The following is a 19,700-nucleotide window of genomic DNA, read 5'->3' on the forward strand; positions in this document are numbered from 1 at the left end:
GGCCCTCGAGGAGCGAGTACCGGTTTCCTGATAGCATCTGAAAGAAGCAGAAAAGGCCCCCGAGGGGTTTTCTGAACCAATGTAATATGCATTTCTGCCTTCAGCCAGGCTATTTCCCAGACGTGCTCACCAAAACCATTTACATCCTTTCTCTCCTGCATGGTAAGGCCTTGACCTGGGTCTCACCTCTCTGGGAGCGTGCGGACCCTGTCCTCTGAGACCTGCCTAGATTTCTTGCCTTGTTCTGCTCTTTCTTCAATGACCCAGGCAGGCAGTCAGTGTTTGGTTCCATGCTCCTTCACCTCCAGCAGGGCACCAGGACCCTGTCAGACTACGTCATCAAATTCTGAACCTTGGTCTAGGAACTACACTAGGACATGGTTGTCCTCAATCCTTCTTCCTCGAGGGATTGAGCTCTCACCATGATCCAAGAGTGCACAATTACACCAAATTATAACACAGACCTTTAAGGCTCCTCCACCTCCCACCATAGAAAGCAGAAGCAGGCTTGAGTTCTGATCCCTCTTTTATCATCTCTCCTTAAAGAAAGGATCTCCTTGCTCTGATCTAACTCTCCTACTCCTCACCCCCATTATAGAATATTCTCCTAGCCACATCCCCCATCCAACTTAAACAAAAAAAGTGGCTCACCTTGGACCTCCCCGTTCTTTTGACACTGGGTAATATTTAAAGATAGCTGATTAGATTTAAAGTTATCCAGATAAAGGCAATCTTGATAATTTTATTCAGGGATAGTCAGCAAGACATTTATCCTACCATGTCTCTCTGCAGAACTTTTAACCCTAGTGATTCAGTAACCCTGTAACAGTCAACAGAGAGATTACAGTATCTCTTATGACATAGTGACACTGACAACAGGTGACAGATTCTGTTCTTATATTGATCTTTATTGAATGAGAACTAAATAAAGATTAAATTATAATTTCTACATTTATTAGTGTAGTTGCCCCTAAATAATGGCACTTAAATCAATGTTTTATCCTGCCCTGCCCCACTCTACTGTGTATTCCCTGTACTGCTACTATTACTGTCCACATCTCCAAATAAAATTCATCCAGAACAGTATGAGTAGAAAGCTCCTAATCTGTCATGTAATAATCCCTAATTATATTTTTATGTTTGCTCTCAAAAGTAATTAAAGCCTTTAAAAAAATGGCTCATTTCAGTTGGGCTTCCAAAAGAGTTTAGTGACTGACAATGCTGACTTCCTGCTTATGGCTTTTCTCAGAGCCACTTTTAATTCTTTACTTCTCAGGCTATAAATTAGGGGGTTTAATAGTGGAAGAGTGGCTGTGTATATTGCTGTAACAAACTTGTTTGATTTCACAGAATCCCCTGAGCTAGGCTGCACATATACTCCTATCATAGTCCCATATAACAGAATGATGACTGTGAGGTGGGAGGAACAGGTAGAGAAGGCCTTGCTTTTCCCCTCCCTAGAGCGGATTTTCAGTATAGTGGAAATGATAAACACATAGGATGTCAGGGTTAGGAGAAATGGGGTGAAACCTGAAAAGACCGATTCCACAAAAGTCATAGTTTCAATGATGGAGGTGTCTGTGCAGGAAAGTTTTAGCAGTGCCATGGAATCACAGAAGAAGTGATTGATTACATTGGAGTCACAGAAAGAAAAGTGGGATATAACAATTGTGTATGGCAATATCTCGAGGAAACCTGCTATCCATGAAACAGCTGCCAGAAGAGCACAGACCCTCTTATTCATGATGATGGTGTAACGCAGGGGATTGCATATTGCAACATAACGATCATACGCCATGGCAGTGAGAAGCAGAAATTCTATCTCAACACAGGCCAAAAAGCAATACAATTGTGTAATACATTTACTGAAAGATATTGTATTATTCTGTGTCAGGAGGATTGACAGTAATTTTGGCACAGTGACTGTGAGGGAAGAGATGTCAAGGATGGACAGGTTGGCCAAGAAGAAATACATAGGAGAGTGTAGGTGTCGATCAGCACAAACTATGAAGATTACAAGAAGATTCCCCAGCACGGCCATCAGGTAGAGGAATGAGAAGAGAATGAAGAGAGGGAGCTGCAGCTCTGGGAATTCTGAGAATCCCAAAATCAGGAATTCTGTAATACTGCTGTGATTTCCTGTTTCCCTGTAGGCATGCTTCATGGGGTGCTGATGAGAGGAGGGAGAGACAGTATGCATAATAATTAGGCAACACTGAGTCCAAAATATTTTCAAAAGAATCCTGTGAAATACAAAAGATATTACTTGGAACAGCCAGGGCAGCATGTAAGTGAAATGTGCTGTTAATCAGTAAATGGTTAATTAGTAAATGGTTTTATTGTCTATCAGCTTTTTATTAGCACCACCATTATCTTTTTAGCAACATCTCCTGTGGGATCCCACAGTCTTGGATTTCCACAGTAACACCTATATACTGTCACAGTAACATACTCTTACAATCAAACATTTACAGAGTTAAACCCCTACACTCTCAGTGCCTGAAAGTTACATAGTTAGATATCTACACAATTACACAATAACATACTTACATGCTGTTGTTTCCTACTTACATAATTGCATAGTCTGAGAGATGTTTCTAAATTTAAATTTGCAGAGCAATAGAGTCATAGTGAGAGGGTTACACAGTGATAAATGCAAGGTAACACAGTCACCCTATCAAGGACTCTCATATGTTCCAGTTTTTCAGAAGGTACTATATTTAAAGTTGTTTTTCTTGCTCCAAAAAGAAAATATTTAAAGCATCAGTAGTCTATCCACCTAGATGGGTAGACTACTACCCCATGGCGCGATATATAAAAACGTTTAAATAAATACATATAATTTAAATAATGCAGTTAGTATTTATAATCAATCACATGAATAATGAAAATAATTTGTTGGGCCTTATGTATGTAATAAGCATCATTTATCCTTGTAAATGATAGGTATTCCTGGGGGAAAGTTTAGGTTGGTGAGAAAACATGCATACATATATTGCATTTTTCAGTAAGGGCATATACTGTATTTTACCCTTTAAATCAATCCACAAAAATAGCAGGGTCACTTTGCACTATGAATGCCATTGGAAATCTGGTTCTGGTATTGGAGATGTAAAGATAGCATTAACTATTACTGAGGCCAATATACAAAGTGCCTGCAGTGCTGCATAGCCAGATAAGTATAGACTTATCTGGCTAAGTGGCGGCTGCTGAATATCTGGGTATGATCAGCATCTTCGACTTAGCCATCAGATAAGTCACTTATCAGGCTAAGTTGTTAACCATTTTAAGTTGTGGGTGGGCAGTAGAGATAACTCTGCAGCAGTACTTAGCCGGTTAACTTAACAGAAATATCAATATTAATATTTAAATGTTTAGGTTAACTGGTTAAGTTAGACCTGCTCTTAAATAGCGACTTATACATGGATAATCAGCATCATAGCAAGTTAGCCTGGCTATCTTAGATAAATTGCTAACTTTTAAATATATACCCCATTATTTTAGTGAAGATTACCACCCTAAAGGAGATATATTATCTTTGAAACATGGTCAGTGTTTGGTGTTCTTCAAAATCTTGAATATCCTTAAGAACCTCAATTCCCTGAGAATAGTGAATGGGTTTTACTCTGTCATATCAGACTGATGCAGTTCTTCTTCAAAGATAAGAGTTTTTATTTGCAATATCATTAATTTATTTTAAAAAAAGTAAGACAATATGATTAGAACATATAGACAAATTTGATGTGTGCATTTTGCATCCAAAGGATGACAGTCAAGTAGGTTATGAAGAGTATACAAATGCCTTTTGACCCATGAGCAAAGAATTTTTCTTTGGCATTTATTGTTTTTATTCACTGATATGGTTTTTAATTTTTAGAGTTTAAATAAGATACAATGTTGGCAATTTCTCATATATTTACAGCTTGAAACCCTGAGCACAATACTGGCTGGATTGGCTGATGTATGGGCAGATCCAAATGCGACACAATGACTTGCAGGAGTCTGAGATTGTCAAGATTCTCAACACAATAACTGGCAAATTATTCATAATCAATGGAAGAAACAGATTTTGCAGGTTGTTTTTCAAGTGTGTCTTTCACCAAGCAGAATAATTCAAGGGGGCCTATTATTTGAATTAAGTATTCTTGTGGAAAATGCATTCTCCAAGCGATAGCAAAGGCAACCTTTACACTCTCTAAAGGCAGTCAAAAACTGCCCTTTTAATAAAGCTATGACACTGTTACACCAAAGTTGCTGAAAGCATAAATGATAAAAAAAAAGAGTTCAAATGGTTCAGTTGGTTTTTGTATTCAATTGTGTTCAAGAGAACTTTGAAAGGATTCATTTAGGATTTACCGGGAGGAATCTTAAATTGGTGAGAAAAGTGCATGTTTATATTGTTTACACCCATAATTCAGCCTGCAGAAATAGCAGGGTTATGATATGTGGCTATTTTACACCTGCTTTGCTTTTATGTAGATTTTCAAAGCAAAACCACGGGGATAGTTTCTGCTGGAGAAGTCACCTAATGTTATGTGAGTGTAAGCTATTCATGAGTGTCACTGCTTATGGCTTAGTGCGAATTGCCCCTAATGGCCTAGTTTACAAATTTAAAAATTGCACATAATTAATGAAACAATATATTCACTTGCCATTAAGAATAAGAAATATTGCACAATTCGTACCTGAGGATACATCATATTGCAGAACATTAGCATAAATTCATGTATAGCAAAGAAAGGTCTGATCCCATCACTTACTTTCATGGGCAATGCTTTCTGCATCTCTGATGAATTGCCTGATGAGCTAGGAGAGGTTAAATAGGTTGATAAGCCCATTTGGGATGTGATCTCTGGACACACACCTTGTTAATGATCTTCTGAATCTTTACACTGATGCTGTACAGATAACTCCAATGAAGGTGCAGTGCTTGAAATGTCCCCTAGGAAGATGCTGAGAGGGCTTTACACTGAAAGAGAGGAAAGGGACAGGGAGTGAGAGAGAGAGATGCCTCAGGATTCAGTCATCTTTTATCTCCTTGTGAGATCCCTAATCATTATGCCTCTTTCTAAAATGAATTACTGCATTCATTCCTCAATGCTTAGTAGGAATGCACATTCATTTGGAATCAATGCCAAAACTGCAATGAATGAGGCCATTTTCAGTTTGTTCCATTTAGAAACCCTTGAAAATAGCCTCCTATGAAAATGCCTGCATTTGTTTTTTCAATGCAGGTTTTGGGTGGGAGGTCTGGGTTAAATGGCAGAGGAAGAGTGAGCATCAGGGTGACAAGCTGGAGAGTGTGGGAGAACTGGAGAAGGTGTCAGCAAACTGGAGATTACATGTATGTGAACAAATCAGTTTATTCCTAAGCAGAGTTCTTGAATACATTATAAAATACCTAAGTATTTAACTACAGTAATCATGCCTACAGAATACAATTATTTTGTGTGAAAAATATGTTTGCTGCACTACAAAAAGTTAGGCATATAGAAATACATGCATGCACATTCAGGACACAGATATGTGGTATTTCATAAAGTGGTCAGCTCCTGCCTCCCAGTTGATAAAGTATGGGCATAGTTTCCCCTTCTGTGTGTATCTGCTGATTTATGTGAACAGTTGAAAATGATCCTTCCCTATATTCGTACCTCAACTCACTCAAGATGTTGAGTTTGGTGGGTTTGAGATTCTCATGTGTATATTTCTTTATATTTAAAATTGTATGTGCATACATTTTCTTGGTGAAAAGATGCTCACCGCATTGAAAGCAAAATTGTGAGTGTGAAGTTTTGCTGATATAATTTATGAAGTGAATTTATTAAAAAATGGTGTACTTTAATGCCCATACAGCTGTCTGAGTCTAATGAAAACCCAGGGATTTCCATCGATGAAATTATTTGACATATGTGCTCCTGAGTTCCATGAATGATACTTTGTGAGATCTGTTTACTGGCGTTTAGTAAGAACCTTTTGGGGCCTGATCTGACCCCTGAGGAGAAGCTGAGAAGTCATTTTAAGCTGTTAAGAACAAAGAGAGTGAGAGATTGAGAGAGTGAGATGGCCTCTGGATATGATTAGCCTTCTTATTTTATAGACTCCCTAGATTATGAACTCCTTCATTTCTGCTATAATGTGTTGGAACCTCACAATAGGGTAAGAAATTGACCTGAGGTCTACATAGACATTACCACTGATTTTCTTGAGAGGTCTGGAGCATTTCATTTGTAGATCACTGAATAATCTCCATCTAGTCCTTGCTCAATATTAGTATATGAAAGTTATAAATCCAGTTCCAAATCCACATTTATTTGCAACCTGCTCTTTCAAATTTCCTGAAGCGGTAACAGCATCAAATGATAACATAAGGAAAACTACAATAAAGCAAAATACTATAAAATAAATATATAATGGTGTTCTGGATTCAGACCATGCACATTGGCATTCTGATTGGGGGCTCTGACCTTGGGGCTAATCTCACTGGGGTCTACACTGGAAGTTACCTGCATGTACTCAGGACTTCCTCGGGGGGCTTACCCAATATAAAAAGACACAATTACTGGGATTATACCTTGGAGCCTGAAATCAGGAGCTTATTCCCCACACAAATAGTCACATGCATACTCTGATTCAGGATATCATGGTTCCAGGTATTTAAGAAAGCAGGTTTAAGTTGTGCTTGGAGGTGGACCCTTATTCTGGAGCAGTGTAGGACGGCTCCCTGGTCAGGCCCAGGGAGAACCTGCTCCCAGGGGGCAGAGCACAGGAGGAGACAGAGGCTAGAAGGAGCTTCACCACTGGAAGCCCGCAGTCCCCCCGGGTGGAGCCCTTGGGGACCCGGGCTGCTTGGACTTAGGTGGGCCTCACAGGGTCTCCTGGTGAGGAAATATAGAGGTGTGCCCACCAGTAGCAAGGGAGCGCAGTCGGTCACTAGACTGTAGGCCTGGAGTATCATAGAAGGCCAATACAGCAAGTCAAGGGACAGGGCCAGAATCAAGGAGGTGTGGTCAATGGCAGCAGAGGTCAGGTTCTGATGATGTCCAAGGGAAGTCAGCCAAAGCAGGAGTCGAATACCAGGAATCAGTCCGAGAGTAGTCAACGAAGCAGGGGTCAGGTTCCAGAGGTCAGACGAGGTCACGAAGACAGGCAAAGGTCAGAATGGTCAATGAAGCAGGCAGAGGTCAGTACAAGAGAGTCAGTCTGAAGGTACTACCTGGGGAGACAGGGACAGACAGACACTGGAACAGAAGGATGCTGGAACAAGACTGGAACAAGACTGTGAACGCTGAGGCAAACTAGTACACATACAGTGCCGACCCGATTGCCAAGGCAAGGAAGTGCAGGCAGAAACTTCCTTAAGTAGTTCATTCAACCAGGGCGTGCCGTGGAGCTAGGACCCACCCCTGGCCCCACAAGAGACCAGACGGTCTGTGCACGCACGCATAGGAGTGTGGACGACCCCACAGAGGACGCCGAACTCCGGCATGAGGCCTGGTGTGCAGTGGGGGGCCCGGTGACCGCTGCCACGGGGCAACGAGGCCTGGAGGAGCTTGCAGCTGCTGCTGGGGAGGCCGACCCATGACCTGCAGAGGAGCTAGCGAGGTGAGCAGACCCGTGCATGGGCCGAGCGCGGATGGGGTGTGCAACAGTTTATTTGAGTAATAAGGGGACAGATCAGAAAATAAATAAAATCTGATAATATAAAAGACTTAGTTGCAATTGATAACAATTAAAAAAAAAATATATATATATGTATACACTCTCCCTCTTTGCTTCATGGGGTGCTTAGGAGGATGGATAGACAGATTGCATAGAAAGTAGGCAACACTGTGAACAAAACATTTTCAAGACAATCCTGTCAGATACTAAAGATATTACTTGGAACAGCCAGGGCAATGTGTAAGTGAAATGTGTCGTTAATTGTGCTATAGTGATGTGCAAATGGCATCAAGGTAACTGGCCCTTTCTATTTTCTATCTGGATGGATTTTATTAATATTGTTGTCCTGATTGTTAGAGATTTTCACATCAGGATTTAGGGGAAGATTATGTGGTTTTATTGCCTATCAGCTTTAGGTTTCTCCTTAGTACCACAATTTTCTTTATAGCAAAATCTGATGTGGGATCCCACAGTCATGGATTTCCACAGTAACACCTGTATACTATGATAAAGTTACATCCTCGCTGAACCAGTTACAGAGTTACACACCTACTCTGTCAGTATGAGACAGCTTCATGTTGAAATCTCTACACAATTACACAATAACACAGTTGAATGACACAGTCTCTAACCTATATAATCACACAGTCTGAGAGATGTTTCTAAATTTACATTCACGGAGCTTCTGAGTCAGTGAGAGGGTTATATGGTGACAAATACAAGATGATGCTCTCATCCTATTAAACACTCATACATTGACAGATACAGAGTTACTGACGGTATTGCATTTAAAGATATTTTTGCTGTTCTGAAAGAAAATGTTTGGTTAAAGCATCTATCCAGATAAATGAAGCTTGACTGACGTGCCGCAAATGCGCAGTAGAGAGAAGCTCTACTGTGCATGCGCGGGCAGGAGAGCACGTCGGTTAGAGCGGAGGTAAGATGGCGCTGGGAGGAGCAGCAGCGGTGGAGCGGCGGCGGCGATATAGGGAGGAAATGCAGCGGCAGGAAGGAGCAGCTGAGGTGCGCCCCAGGGAGGGATCCCCGGAGACATCCCATCTCCGTGAGCGGGCCATGCTGAAGAGCATAAGAGGGAGAGGGAAGGGGGTGTGGATGAGCTGGGAGGGGATGAGAGTGAGGAATGGGATTGAGAGAGGGTGGGGAGTGACTGAGGGAAGGGGAGGGAGAATGAGGGGGGAGGGGAGAGTGAGGGAAGGGGAGGAAGTGGGAGGGAGAATGAGGGGGGGAGGGGGAGGTGAGAGTGAGGGAAGGGGAGGAAGTGGGAGGGAAAATGAGGGGGAGGTGAGAGTGAGGGGAGGGGGTGGGAGGGAGAATGAGGGGAGAGGGCGAGTGAGGGAAGGGGAGGGAGGGGGAGGGAGAATGAGGGGGAGGGAGTGGGAGGAGGAGAATGGGAGGAGAATGAGGGGGAGGTGAGAGTGAGGGGAGGGAGTGGGAGGGAGAATGAGGGGAGAGGTGAGGGGGAGGGAGGGGGAGGGAGAATGAGGGGGGAGGTGAGAGTGAGGGGAAGGAGTGGGAGAGAGAATGGGGGAGGGAGGTGATAGTGAGGGGAGGTGAGAGTGATATGGAGAATGAGGGGGAGGTGAGGGAGAGTGAGGGAAGGGGAGGAAGTGGGAGGGAGAATCAGGGGGAAGGCGAGAGTGAGAGGAGGGAGGGAAGGGGAGGGAGTGGGAGGGAGAATGAGGGGGAAGGTGAGAGTGAGGGAAGGGGAGGGAGTGGGAGGGAGAATGAGGGGGAGGCAAGAGTGAGGGGAAGGGGGGGGAGGGAGAATGAGGAGAGAGGTGAGAGTGAGGGAAGGGAGTGGGAGGGAGGGAATGAGTGGGGGGAGGGAATGAGGGGGGAGGTGAGGGGAGGGAGTGGGAGGGAGAATGAGGGGGAGGTGAGAGTGAGGGGAAGGAGTGGGAGGAGAATGAGGGGGAGGCGAGAGTGAGGGAAGAGGAGGAAGGGAGAGGGGGAAGGGGAGAATGAGGGGGAAGGTGAGAGTGAGGGAAGGGGAGGGAGTGGGATAGAGAATGAGGGGGAGGCAAGAGTGAGGGGAGGGGGTGGGATGGAGAATGAGGGGAGAGGTGAGAGTGAGGGAAGGGGAGGGAGTTGGAGGGAGAATGAGGGGGAGGGAGGGAGGGAGGGAGAATGAGGGGGAGGGGAGGTGAGGGGGAGGGAGTGGGAGGGAGAATGAGGGGGGAGGTGAGGGGAGGGAGTGGGAGGGAGAATGGGGGGAGATGAGAGTGGGGGAGGAGTGGGAGGGAGAATGAGGGGGGGTGAGAGTGAGGGGGGGGTGAGAGTGAGGATATGGAGATGAGGGGGAGGGAGGTGAGTGAGGGAAGGGAAGGGAGAATGAGGGGGGAGGTGAGAGTGAGGGGAAGGGAGTTTGAGTGGGGGTAGGAGATGGAGTGGGGGGTGAGTGGCTGAGGTGAATGAGTGAGGGGAAGGGGGAGTGAGGGAAAAGAAGTGTAGACAGGTGCAGTGTCCGAAAATGGACGAAAAACTTTTTTTAATGTAGCCTGTTGTTACAGGCTTAACTGCTTGTCATTTATATTCAAACATGTGTATGGAAATTTTGAAAAAAGTTAGTTGGGCTTTCTCTGTGTAACAGGCATCGTTATATTTATGTAAAAAATACTTTACTTTTTCCTGGAGGAATTTCTATGGTGGTGAGAGATGTCCATGCATATAGTGCATTTTTCCATAAAATACCCCGTAAATCAACCTGCAGAAATAGTAGTGTCGTACTAAGTGCCACGTTACACGTACATTACAATCAGAAAGATTTTCAAAGAGAAATTACAGGACTAGTTTTCTTCTGGAGAATTCATCTAAACTTATGTGCATGCAGACTATCCTTGTAGGTCATTGTTTATGGCTTAATATAAATGACCCCTAGCAGCCTAGCTTACCTTTTTAAAAATTGTATTTAATTATGGAAACAATATATTATCTTAATATTTATGTTTATTTGTACTTGATATACTGCCTATATTAAAAGATCTAAATGATTTAAAAAATGCATACATAATTTATAGATAAACATGGAAAAGACATATAAAACATAAAATACATGACACATAAGAGATGCATGCTGCTAGTAAAGTATTCAGATAATCTTCTCCATATTTCTGACCCGGATAATTATTAAATTGTCCCTTTCCCCATTGTTCTTAAACTTCAATACTAACAGACCGGTACCACCTAATTTTTATTTATTTTATTATCAAATATCTGAGTGAACAACAAGGATTTTACCAATTCCTGAACTTCAGGTAATTTATCTCTATCCTAACAACATAAGAACATAAGAAATTGCCATGCTGGGTCAGACCAAGGGTCCATCAAGCCCAGCATCCTGTTTCCAACAGAGGCCAAACCAGGCCACAAGAACCTGGCAATTACCCAAACACTAAGAAGATCCTATGCCACTGATGCAATTAATTCTCCAACTATACTCTGTTGCTAGGGAAACCTTACCCAGTGGTATTTGTACGGGGGTTTCGTATAAGGATAACCGGTTTGCAGTTATCCTTTTTTGTTCACAGTGCCAAATTCTCCCGCAGTCCCTGAAGCAGGCACACAGTGCCGAAACATGGCCAATGTCGGACGGGCAGCTCCGTACCCATGAATATCAACAGAGGCGGCGACCTTGATAAGTATCAAATAAAAACTTAAGTGGGTCGGATAAGCAGCCAGGGAGAAGGGATTTAAAATAAAAAATAAAAAAATAAAAAAGTGAATGTTTTCAGAAGTAATAAAAGAATAATAGACGGGGGTGAACAAAAAAGGATAACTGCAAATCGGTTATCCTTATACGAAACCCCCGTACAAATACCACTGGACAAGGTTTCCCTAGCAACAGAGTACAGTTGGAGAATTGAATAAGCAGGGAAAAGAGATTGGTTGGTGATTAGTTAATACTGGACAGAAAACAACCTCAGTCATGACAACCAATGTAACTACCTGGGATAACACAGTATCCTTTTCGGAAGCCAGGCTACAGGCACTTCTGACAGCACCTTCTATATTCATCACACAAGATGGTCAAAAACAAGATCAGTGGAACTCAGTCACAGCGTCACATAAAAAACTAATACGTACAGAACTACATGCGGGAACTTTGATAGAGTACTGTCGAGTACAAAGGATTCCGAGGGGACTGAGAGAATACAGAAAGAACCAAGATTTATGGGGAGGATCCAGAGTTTTTACAAAATTGGAATAAAATTCTTAACAAATGCTCGTTGGATCTGATGATCCTCAATAGAAAAAGCACAAACAACAGCAGTCCAAGTAAAAGAGGAAATAGACAAGACTCTGGAAGAAATCCAACAAGAAGTACCCGAAGAAAAATATCAACAGTCCCTCAAAGACTTACAGGAACAAATGGATAAATTCAGGGAGGAACTAAAACAATTTAAGCTGACAAAATTCACTCGAGATGAAGGTGATTACAAAAAAGGTAATATATACTTGTGGATGTCAACACAACATAAATACAGGAAGCCTAAAGTCACTTTCGCAGGTTCATCAGATGACTCCTCAGAAGACGAAACACGGCCTGGAAGACGACCTACAGAGAAACAAGGGAATGAACACTCAGCAGCAGCAGAATCACATTTTTTAGAGCAGGCCACTATCCGCAAGGACGACAAAAGAGCGAAAGAAAGTCAGGGCAACATGAGACGACCGTACGGACGGACAAGACAAACAAGAAACAAATATAGAAACAATGACACAGGGGGCAGTAATTAACATATCATCGATACCCCTGACAGAGACTCAATTATCTTTGCTAAATAAAGGTTTATCCTTTGCACCAGTCAATCATTATTCGGTGTTTGAAGGTGAAAATATCTACATAGATTCATTAGGCAATTAAGGTTAAGACTTCATTTTCAAATTCAGTCACACAGATACATCAAAAGGAAGAATTAGTACCCAGATCTACGTGGGTACCCCCAGGTCCAATAGATCCAGTCATTTATACTTTTGCAGAACTTGTACGTAAGGAAAGTTTTGATAAGGTAATCAACGACCATCACGAGTTCATAATTTAACGACTGCCGAAGCAACGGTGCTCAAAGAGATCCGAGATAACCAACAAATAGTAATAAAATCTGCAGACAAGGGTGGCTCCATTGTCATACAAGATAGAGTGCAATACATAACAGAAGTAGAACGACAGCTCAACGACAATGAATACTATCAGATGATAAAAGAAGACCCGACTAAGGAGATCAAGAGGATGATTGACTCTATAATCGAACAGGCACTGAAAGCAAACTGGATCACTGAAAAGGAGGCATGCTTCCTAACAGTAAAATATCCAACATGCCCAGTTTTCTATACGGTCCCTAAGATTCACAAATCATTGAAGTCTCCACCAGGACGACCTATAATGTCTTCCAAAGGGTCATTACTCTAACCACTGTCACGGTTTGTAGACCGGTCGTTACATGAATTCATCCCACTGATTACGTCATATATACGCGATTCAGCACATTTGATGACAATTTTGCAGGACTTTTATCCAGATCCAAAGTTGACATTTTTAGTCACTATAGATGTGACAGCACTATACACAAGTATTCCACATAATGAAGCCATTGAGGTTATTACCAACACATTGACGTCAGCACAAAAACATCAAAGGATCCCTACAGCCTTCATCCAGGAATTGGCCAGCATTGCTCTACAGGAAAATTACTTTATGTTTTTGGGGAAGTACTACAAACAGATCAAGGGTACGGCTATGGGGGCCACTATGGCCCCCAATTTGGCCAATTTATATATGTCAGCATTTGAGGACAAGTGGGTGTACCATAATCAATTCGAGACCAATATTAAACTCTGGAAAAGATTCATAGACGATATTTTCGTCATTTGGCAAGGAGAGGAAGAAGAACTCCAGCAGTTCATACAATGGCTGAATGGATGTAACCCTCATCTGAAGTTCACAAGTCAACATCATAAACGCATAGCGTTTTGGATATCCAGATCTCATTAACACATGAAGGATTTGATTTCACAATCTACCGTAAACCAACTGACAGAAACACATTACTACATATTCCTCTTACCATCCGAACCACCTCAGAGACAACTTGCCAGTGGGACAATTCCTCCGGCTAAGAAGGTTGTGTTCTCAACATCTGAATTTAAAGTTCAGGCAGAAGACATGTCACACAGGTTTCTGCAACGAGGCTACCCGGCCTCCGTGATTAAAAAAGCATACAAAGAGCAAGATGGGCGAATAGAGAATTGTTATTAAAACCCAAAGTCAAATCAACAGAAGAGAAATTGATATGTGTACTACCGCACACCCACAAACACAAATATTAAAGAAGAAACATATTAAAACATTGGTCTATTTTACAAATACACCCAAATTTTCGAGAAAAGCCCACGTTTGCCCTCACAAAAGCCAAAAATTTAAAGGACCTGGTAGTCCATTCAAATTTACTTCCTGAAGCTACACCAGTGAAAAACCCACAAAGAGGACAGAAAGCATGCGGTAATTGCAGTGCCTGCCAGTACATGTATGAGGGTACAGAATTCAACATCCCTGGCCGGAGAACATTCCGATTCAAAGATTTTTACACGTGTGGGTCAACAAAGGTAATATATGCTTTGTGGTGCTCGTGTCACAAAGTATATATTGGCAAAATTATGCGAAAGATCAAAAATAGAATACAAGAACATGTAAGTCGTCTGAGGCATCAGACAGAAGGGGCTCCACTGACTGACCACTGGCAAGAAAAGGGACATCTACCAGAGGAGTTTAAAGTGGCGGTGCTTTTTCAGATACAGGACCACCCACGAGGCGGTGACTTAAACATAAAATTAATACAAATGGAACAAAAGTTTATTTACACCTGGGATACTGTAGCACCAAAAGGATTGAATCGAGAAATCGACTGGATATATTGGTGACATCTAGTAACACAACAAGTAAATTTGAAATAAGTCATTATTATACACAGATTAGAAGTCAAGGATACATAAGTAATTAGAAACAGGGGAACCTGGGTGTGAAGAAGAACGGATATAAAAATGAATAAGTCCACAAATAACCAAAATTAAAAACAAAAAATTATAGAATCCACAAAAAAAGGCACCCAACAGGGAAGACTTTTGGATATCCAGAAATCATAGAAGGTAAAAGCTGCACCCAAAAAAAAATAAAATTAAATTAAAGGTCAAACGAAGTGACACTTGGGGGCACCATTGGACCTGGAAGAAAAGAGGAAGATAGAATAAAAATGAAAAAAAGAGATCACCTGACGGCACTAAAGAACGCATAGACAACCAAAATAAAAATATAGAATCAGCTACAAGAACACCAAAAGAAAGAAAAGAAAGTAAAAATTACATTGTCAACACAGTAGAGGATCCCGAAGTGAAGAAGACAGCATTAAAAAGTAACGAACTGAAAAAAAGAAGATCATCAGATTGCACCAAGGGACACATAAGTAATTAAAAATAAAAACACATGGATCGTTATAAGAAGATCAAGAAGCAAATAAAAATCGGATCGCTGAAAAGATTAAAAGAAAGGCAAATCTAGTTTCAAATATAAGATGAAGGATGTTTACAGATATCCAAAAAGCACACGTATTATGGATTACAAAATCAAACGCCGGTATAATTAACACGCTTGTAATAATAATAAAACAAGAAGATTAATCAATGGGAGTGAAATCTATAGAATAGAAAAGGGCGATTTGAAAATAATGATCAAGGTTTCTATTAAGTCCGCAAAACAATACATAGGCGTGGACCGTAGTCCTCACCCAGGCCGCCCCTCATTAGAAAAAGTGACGTCAAGAATCAGCAGAAAACAAAGCAGGGAGTAATAGCGGACGTGGAGAGGCTCAGTTCTCCATCAGGTCCGCTGAACATCGGTAGTATCAAGAAGGTGATTTAAGCGCTGGCCTCAACCAGGTCCGATAGTGATGACAACGAAGGAAATCAATAAAAATCAATAAAAGATAGAAACAAAAGGTAAAATAGGAACAAGCAATGCATAACAAACGGGTTAAGCTAATAATAAAATTGGAGGTTACAAAGTAGCACACAGCAATCAGGAGAAGAAAGTAGAGAAGAGAAATCAATCGCCCAAAATTAGTTGCACCGGAGGTAGCCTCGATCGGGTAAGACTGGGAGGATGTGCCGCGGTGGTAGGTATAAAAACAGACAGAATAGACAGGACGCCAAGACAAGCACGAAAGGCCTCGCTCACTTGACACACGGCACAACAAGTAGTAAGTAATTTTTAAATGGACGTGGGATTATGATTTAGTTGAAAGCAATTTAGAGAAATTATGTTCTTAAATACTATTTAAGTAACCACTTTTTATTGAAGGTGATACTGACACTGTGAACCTGGTACACAGACACAGTGCCAAATTCTCCCGCAGTCCCTGAATCAGGCACACAGTGCTGAAACATGGCCAATGTCGGACGGGCAGCTCCGTACCCATGAATATCAACAGAGGCGGCAACCTTGATAAGTATCAAATAAAAACTTAAGTGGGTCGGATAAGCAGCCAGGGAGAAGGGATTTAAAAGAAAAAATAAAAGAAAAAATAAAAAAGTGAATGTTTTCAGAAGTAATAAAAGAATAATAGACGGGGGTGAACAAAAAGGATAACTGCAAATCGGTTATCCTTATACGAAACTCCCCAAATACCACTGGACAAGGTTTCCCTAGCAACAGAGTACATTGGAGAATTGAATAAGCAGGGAAAAGAGGTTGGTTGGTGATTAGTTAATACTGATGCAATTGATAGCAGTGGCTATTCCCTAAGTAAACTTGATTAATAGCCGTTAATGGACTTCTCCTCCAAGAACTTATCCAAACCTTTTTTGAATCCAGCTACACTAACTGCACTAACCACATCCTCTGGCAACAAATTCCAGAGCTTTATTCTGCGTTGAGTGAAAAAGAATTTTCTCCGATTAGTCTTAAATGTGCTACTTGCTAACTTCATGGAATGACCCCTAGTCCTTCTATTATCAAAAGTGTAAATAACCGATTCACATCTACCAGTTCAAGACCTCTCATGATCTTAAAGACCTCTATCATATCCCCCCTCAGCATCTCTTCTCCAAGCTGAGCAGCCCTAACCTCTTCAGCCTTTCCTCATAGGGGAGCTGTTCCATCACCTTTATCATTTTGGTTGCCTTTCTCTGTACCTTCTCCATGCAACTATATCTTTTTGAGATGCGGCGACCAGAATTGTACACTGTATTCCAGGTGCAGTCTCACCATGGAGCGATATAGAGGGCGGAGGCATTATGACATTTTCCGTTTTATTAACCATTCCCTTCCTAATAATTCCTAACATTCTGTTTGCTTTTTTGACTGCTGCAGCACACTGAGCCGACGATTTTAAAGTATTATCCACTATGTTGCCTAGATCTTTTTCCTGGGTGGTAGCTCCTAATATGGAACCTAACATCGTGTAACTACAGCAAGGGTTATTTTTCCCTATATGCAACACCTTGCACTTGTCCACATTAAATTTCATCTGCCATTTGGATGCCCAACTTCCAGTCTTGCAAGGACCTCCTGTGATTTAACTACTCTGAATAATTTTGTATCATCTGCAAATTTGATAAGCTCACTCATCGTATTCCTTTCCAGATCATTTATATATATTGAAAAGTGGTAAGGAATCGGAGTGGCATCGGAGGGAACAGGCAGCTCGCGCTGGGCTCGGCGCACGCAGGTTGCACAAATGTGCACCCCCTTGCGCGCGCCGACCCCGGATTTTATAAGATACGCGCTGCTATGCGCGTATCTTATAAAATCCAGCGTACTTTTGTTCGCGCCTAGGGGCGGATTTTAAAAGCCCTGCGCACCGGCGCGCCTATTTTGCATAGGCCCGGCGCGCGCAGAGCCCCGGGACAGCGTAGGTCCCGGGGTTTTTTGAAGGGGGCTTGTCGGGGGCGTGTCTGGGGTGGGGCCGGGTGACGTGGCATTTAGGGGTGGGGGTGGTTGTGTGCTTTTAGGGGCGGCGACGTGGGTGTGGTTTCGGCCCGGGGCGTTCCGTGGGCGTGGCCGCGGCCTCCGTAACAGCCCCCGCGACCGGACCACGGAGCGGGGCAGCCGGCCGATGCGCACAAAGTTAAGGGGGGTTTAGATAGGGCCGGGGAGGGGGTGGGTTAGGTAGGGAAGGGAGGGAGGTGGGGGAAGGTGTGGGGGAGGGCGAAAGAAAGTTCCCTCCGAGGCCGCTCCGAAATTGGAGCGGCCTCGGAGGGAACAGGCAGCACGCGCTGGGCTCGGCGCCCGCAGGTTGCACAAATGTGCACCCCCTTGTGCGCGCGACCCCGGATTTTATAAGATACGGCGGCTACGCGCGTATCTTATAAAATCCAGTGTACTTTTGTTCGCGCCTGCTGCACGAACAAAAGTACGCGCTCGCGCAAGTTTTTAAAATCTGCCCCCTGCTGCGCGAACAAAAGTACGCGATCGAGCAAGTATTTAAAATCTACCCCTTAGCATTTACAATAAAAGCATTTGCAAATTCTACCTGAGGATATATCATATCAGAAAGTTTAGAAAAATAGAAACACAATGGTAAAAAAAGACAATATGCCCATCCAATCTGCCCATGCCTCCAATTAATTTAGCATTATAATTTTCATCACTTCTTTAGAAATCCCCTCCATGCTTTCTTGAATTCAGATACTGTTGTCTCCATCACTTCCACTGGGAGGTTGTTCCATGAATCCAACACTCTCTCTGTAAAGAAATATTTTCTAAAATTACTCCTGAGTCTACTTCCTTTCAACCTCTTCTCATGACCCCTCATTCTAGAGCTTCCTTTCTATTTAAAAAGGTTCAAATCCTGTGCATGGAAAACTTGAGATAGCTATCACATCTCCTCTATCTCGCCTTTCCTCTAGGGTATACATATTAGATTAAGTTTATCCATATGCTTTATAATGAAGACAACTGACCATTTTAGTAGCCACCCTCTGGACCAACTCCATCCTCTTTCTATCCTTTGAAGTTGCAGTCTCCAGAATTGTACACAGTATTCCAAGTGAGGTCTCACCAGGGCCAGGGTCAATATCACTTCCCTTTTTCTGTTGACCATTCTCCCTATGCAGCCAAGAATTTTACTGGCTTTTATCATCACTTTATCCAACTTTTTGGCCATCTTAAGACTATCATATACAATTATCCTCAGATCCCATTCTTCCTTTGTGCTTAGATGAATTTTACCTCCAATACTGTTCCTTTCCTTTGGGTCCCTAAATGCATTACTCTGCATTTTTTAGCATTAAATCTTAGCTGCCAGACCTTAGACCATTCCTTGAGCATCACTAGATCCCTACTCATGGTTTCTACTCCTTCCTGGCTATCCATTCTGTTACAGATTTTGGTATAATGGGAAAAAGACAAATCTTTCCCGACAACCCTTCCATTATGTTGTTCACAAAAATGTTGAAAAGATACCGTCCAAGTACTGATCCCTACTAGTAACAACCCCCTCTTCAGAGAAAACGTCATTTACCACTACTCTTTATTACCTCCCATTCAGCTATTTTCTAAACCAGTCAATCACTTAAGGATCTATACCATGGGTGCACAATTTATTTGTAAGTCTTCTGTGAGGAACCATATCAAAAGCCTTGTTGAAATTCAAGTACATTATGTCTAACACTCTCTCTTGGTCCAATCTTTGATCACCCAATCAAAGAAATTGATCAGATGCATCTGGCAGGATTATCTCTGGTAAAACCATGTTACCTCGGATCTTGCAATCCATTGGATTCCAAAACTTGTACTACCCTCTGTTTTAGCAGTGATTCCATTAGTCTGCTTACCAAGGAGATCAAACTAACTGACTTGTATTTCTCAGCCTCCTCCTTACTTCCACTTTTAAGAATAGGAACCAATTCGCCCTTTTCCAGTCCTCCAGAACTACTCAGACTCTAACGAAGCATTGAAAAGGTCAACCAGTGGAGCTGCCAAGACATCTCAACATTAGTGCAGAGCCTAGTATAAAGTCTAGCCTATT

General features: G+C 42.3%; 1 protein-coding gene across 1 annotated transcript; it reads right to left on the reverse strand.

The window, feature by feature from the left end:
* Positions 1–1,183: 1,183 nt before the first annotated feature.
* Positions 1,184–2,164, reverse strand: LOC115077694 (olfactory receptor 5F1-like). Its single transcript, XM_029579985.1, has one exon. It carries the CDS (start codon positions 2,162–2,164, stop codon positions 1,184–1,186), a length of 981 nt encoding a protein of 326 aa, XP_029435845.1.
* Between the last annotated feature and the right edge of the window lie 17,536 nt (positions 2,165–19,700).

This window comes from Rhinatrema bivittatum, chromosome 16 (assembly GCF_901001135.1).
Source record: "Rhinatrema bivittatum chromosome 16, aRhiBiv1.1, whole genome shotgun sequence".
Lineage (NCBI taxonomy): Eukaryota > Metazoa > Chordata > Amphibia > Gymnophiona > Rhinatrematidae > Rhinatrema > Rhinatrema bivittatum.

Bases quoted from the DNA above. Each gene is read 5' to 3' on its own strand.
- LOC115077694 (XM_029579985.1), bottom strand. From the start codon at position 2,164: ATGAAGCATGCCTACAGGGAAACAGGAAATCACAGCAGTATTACAGAA.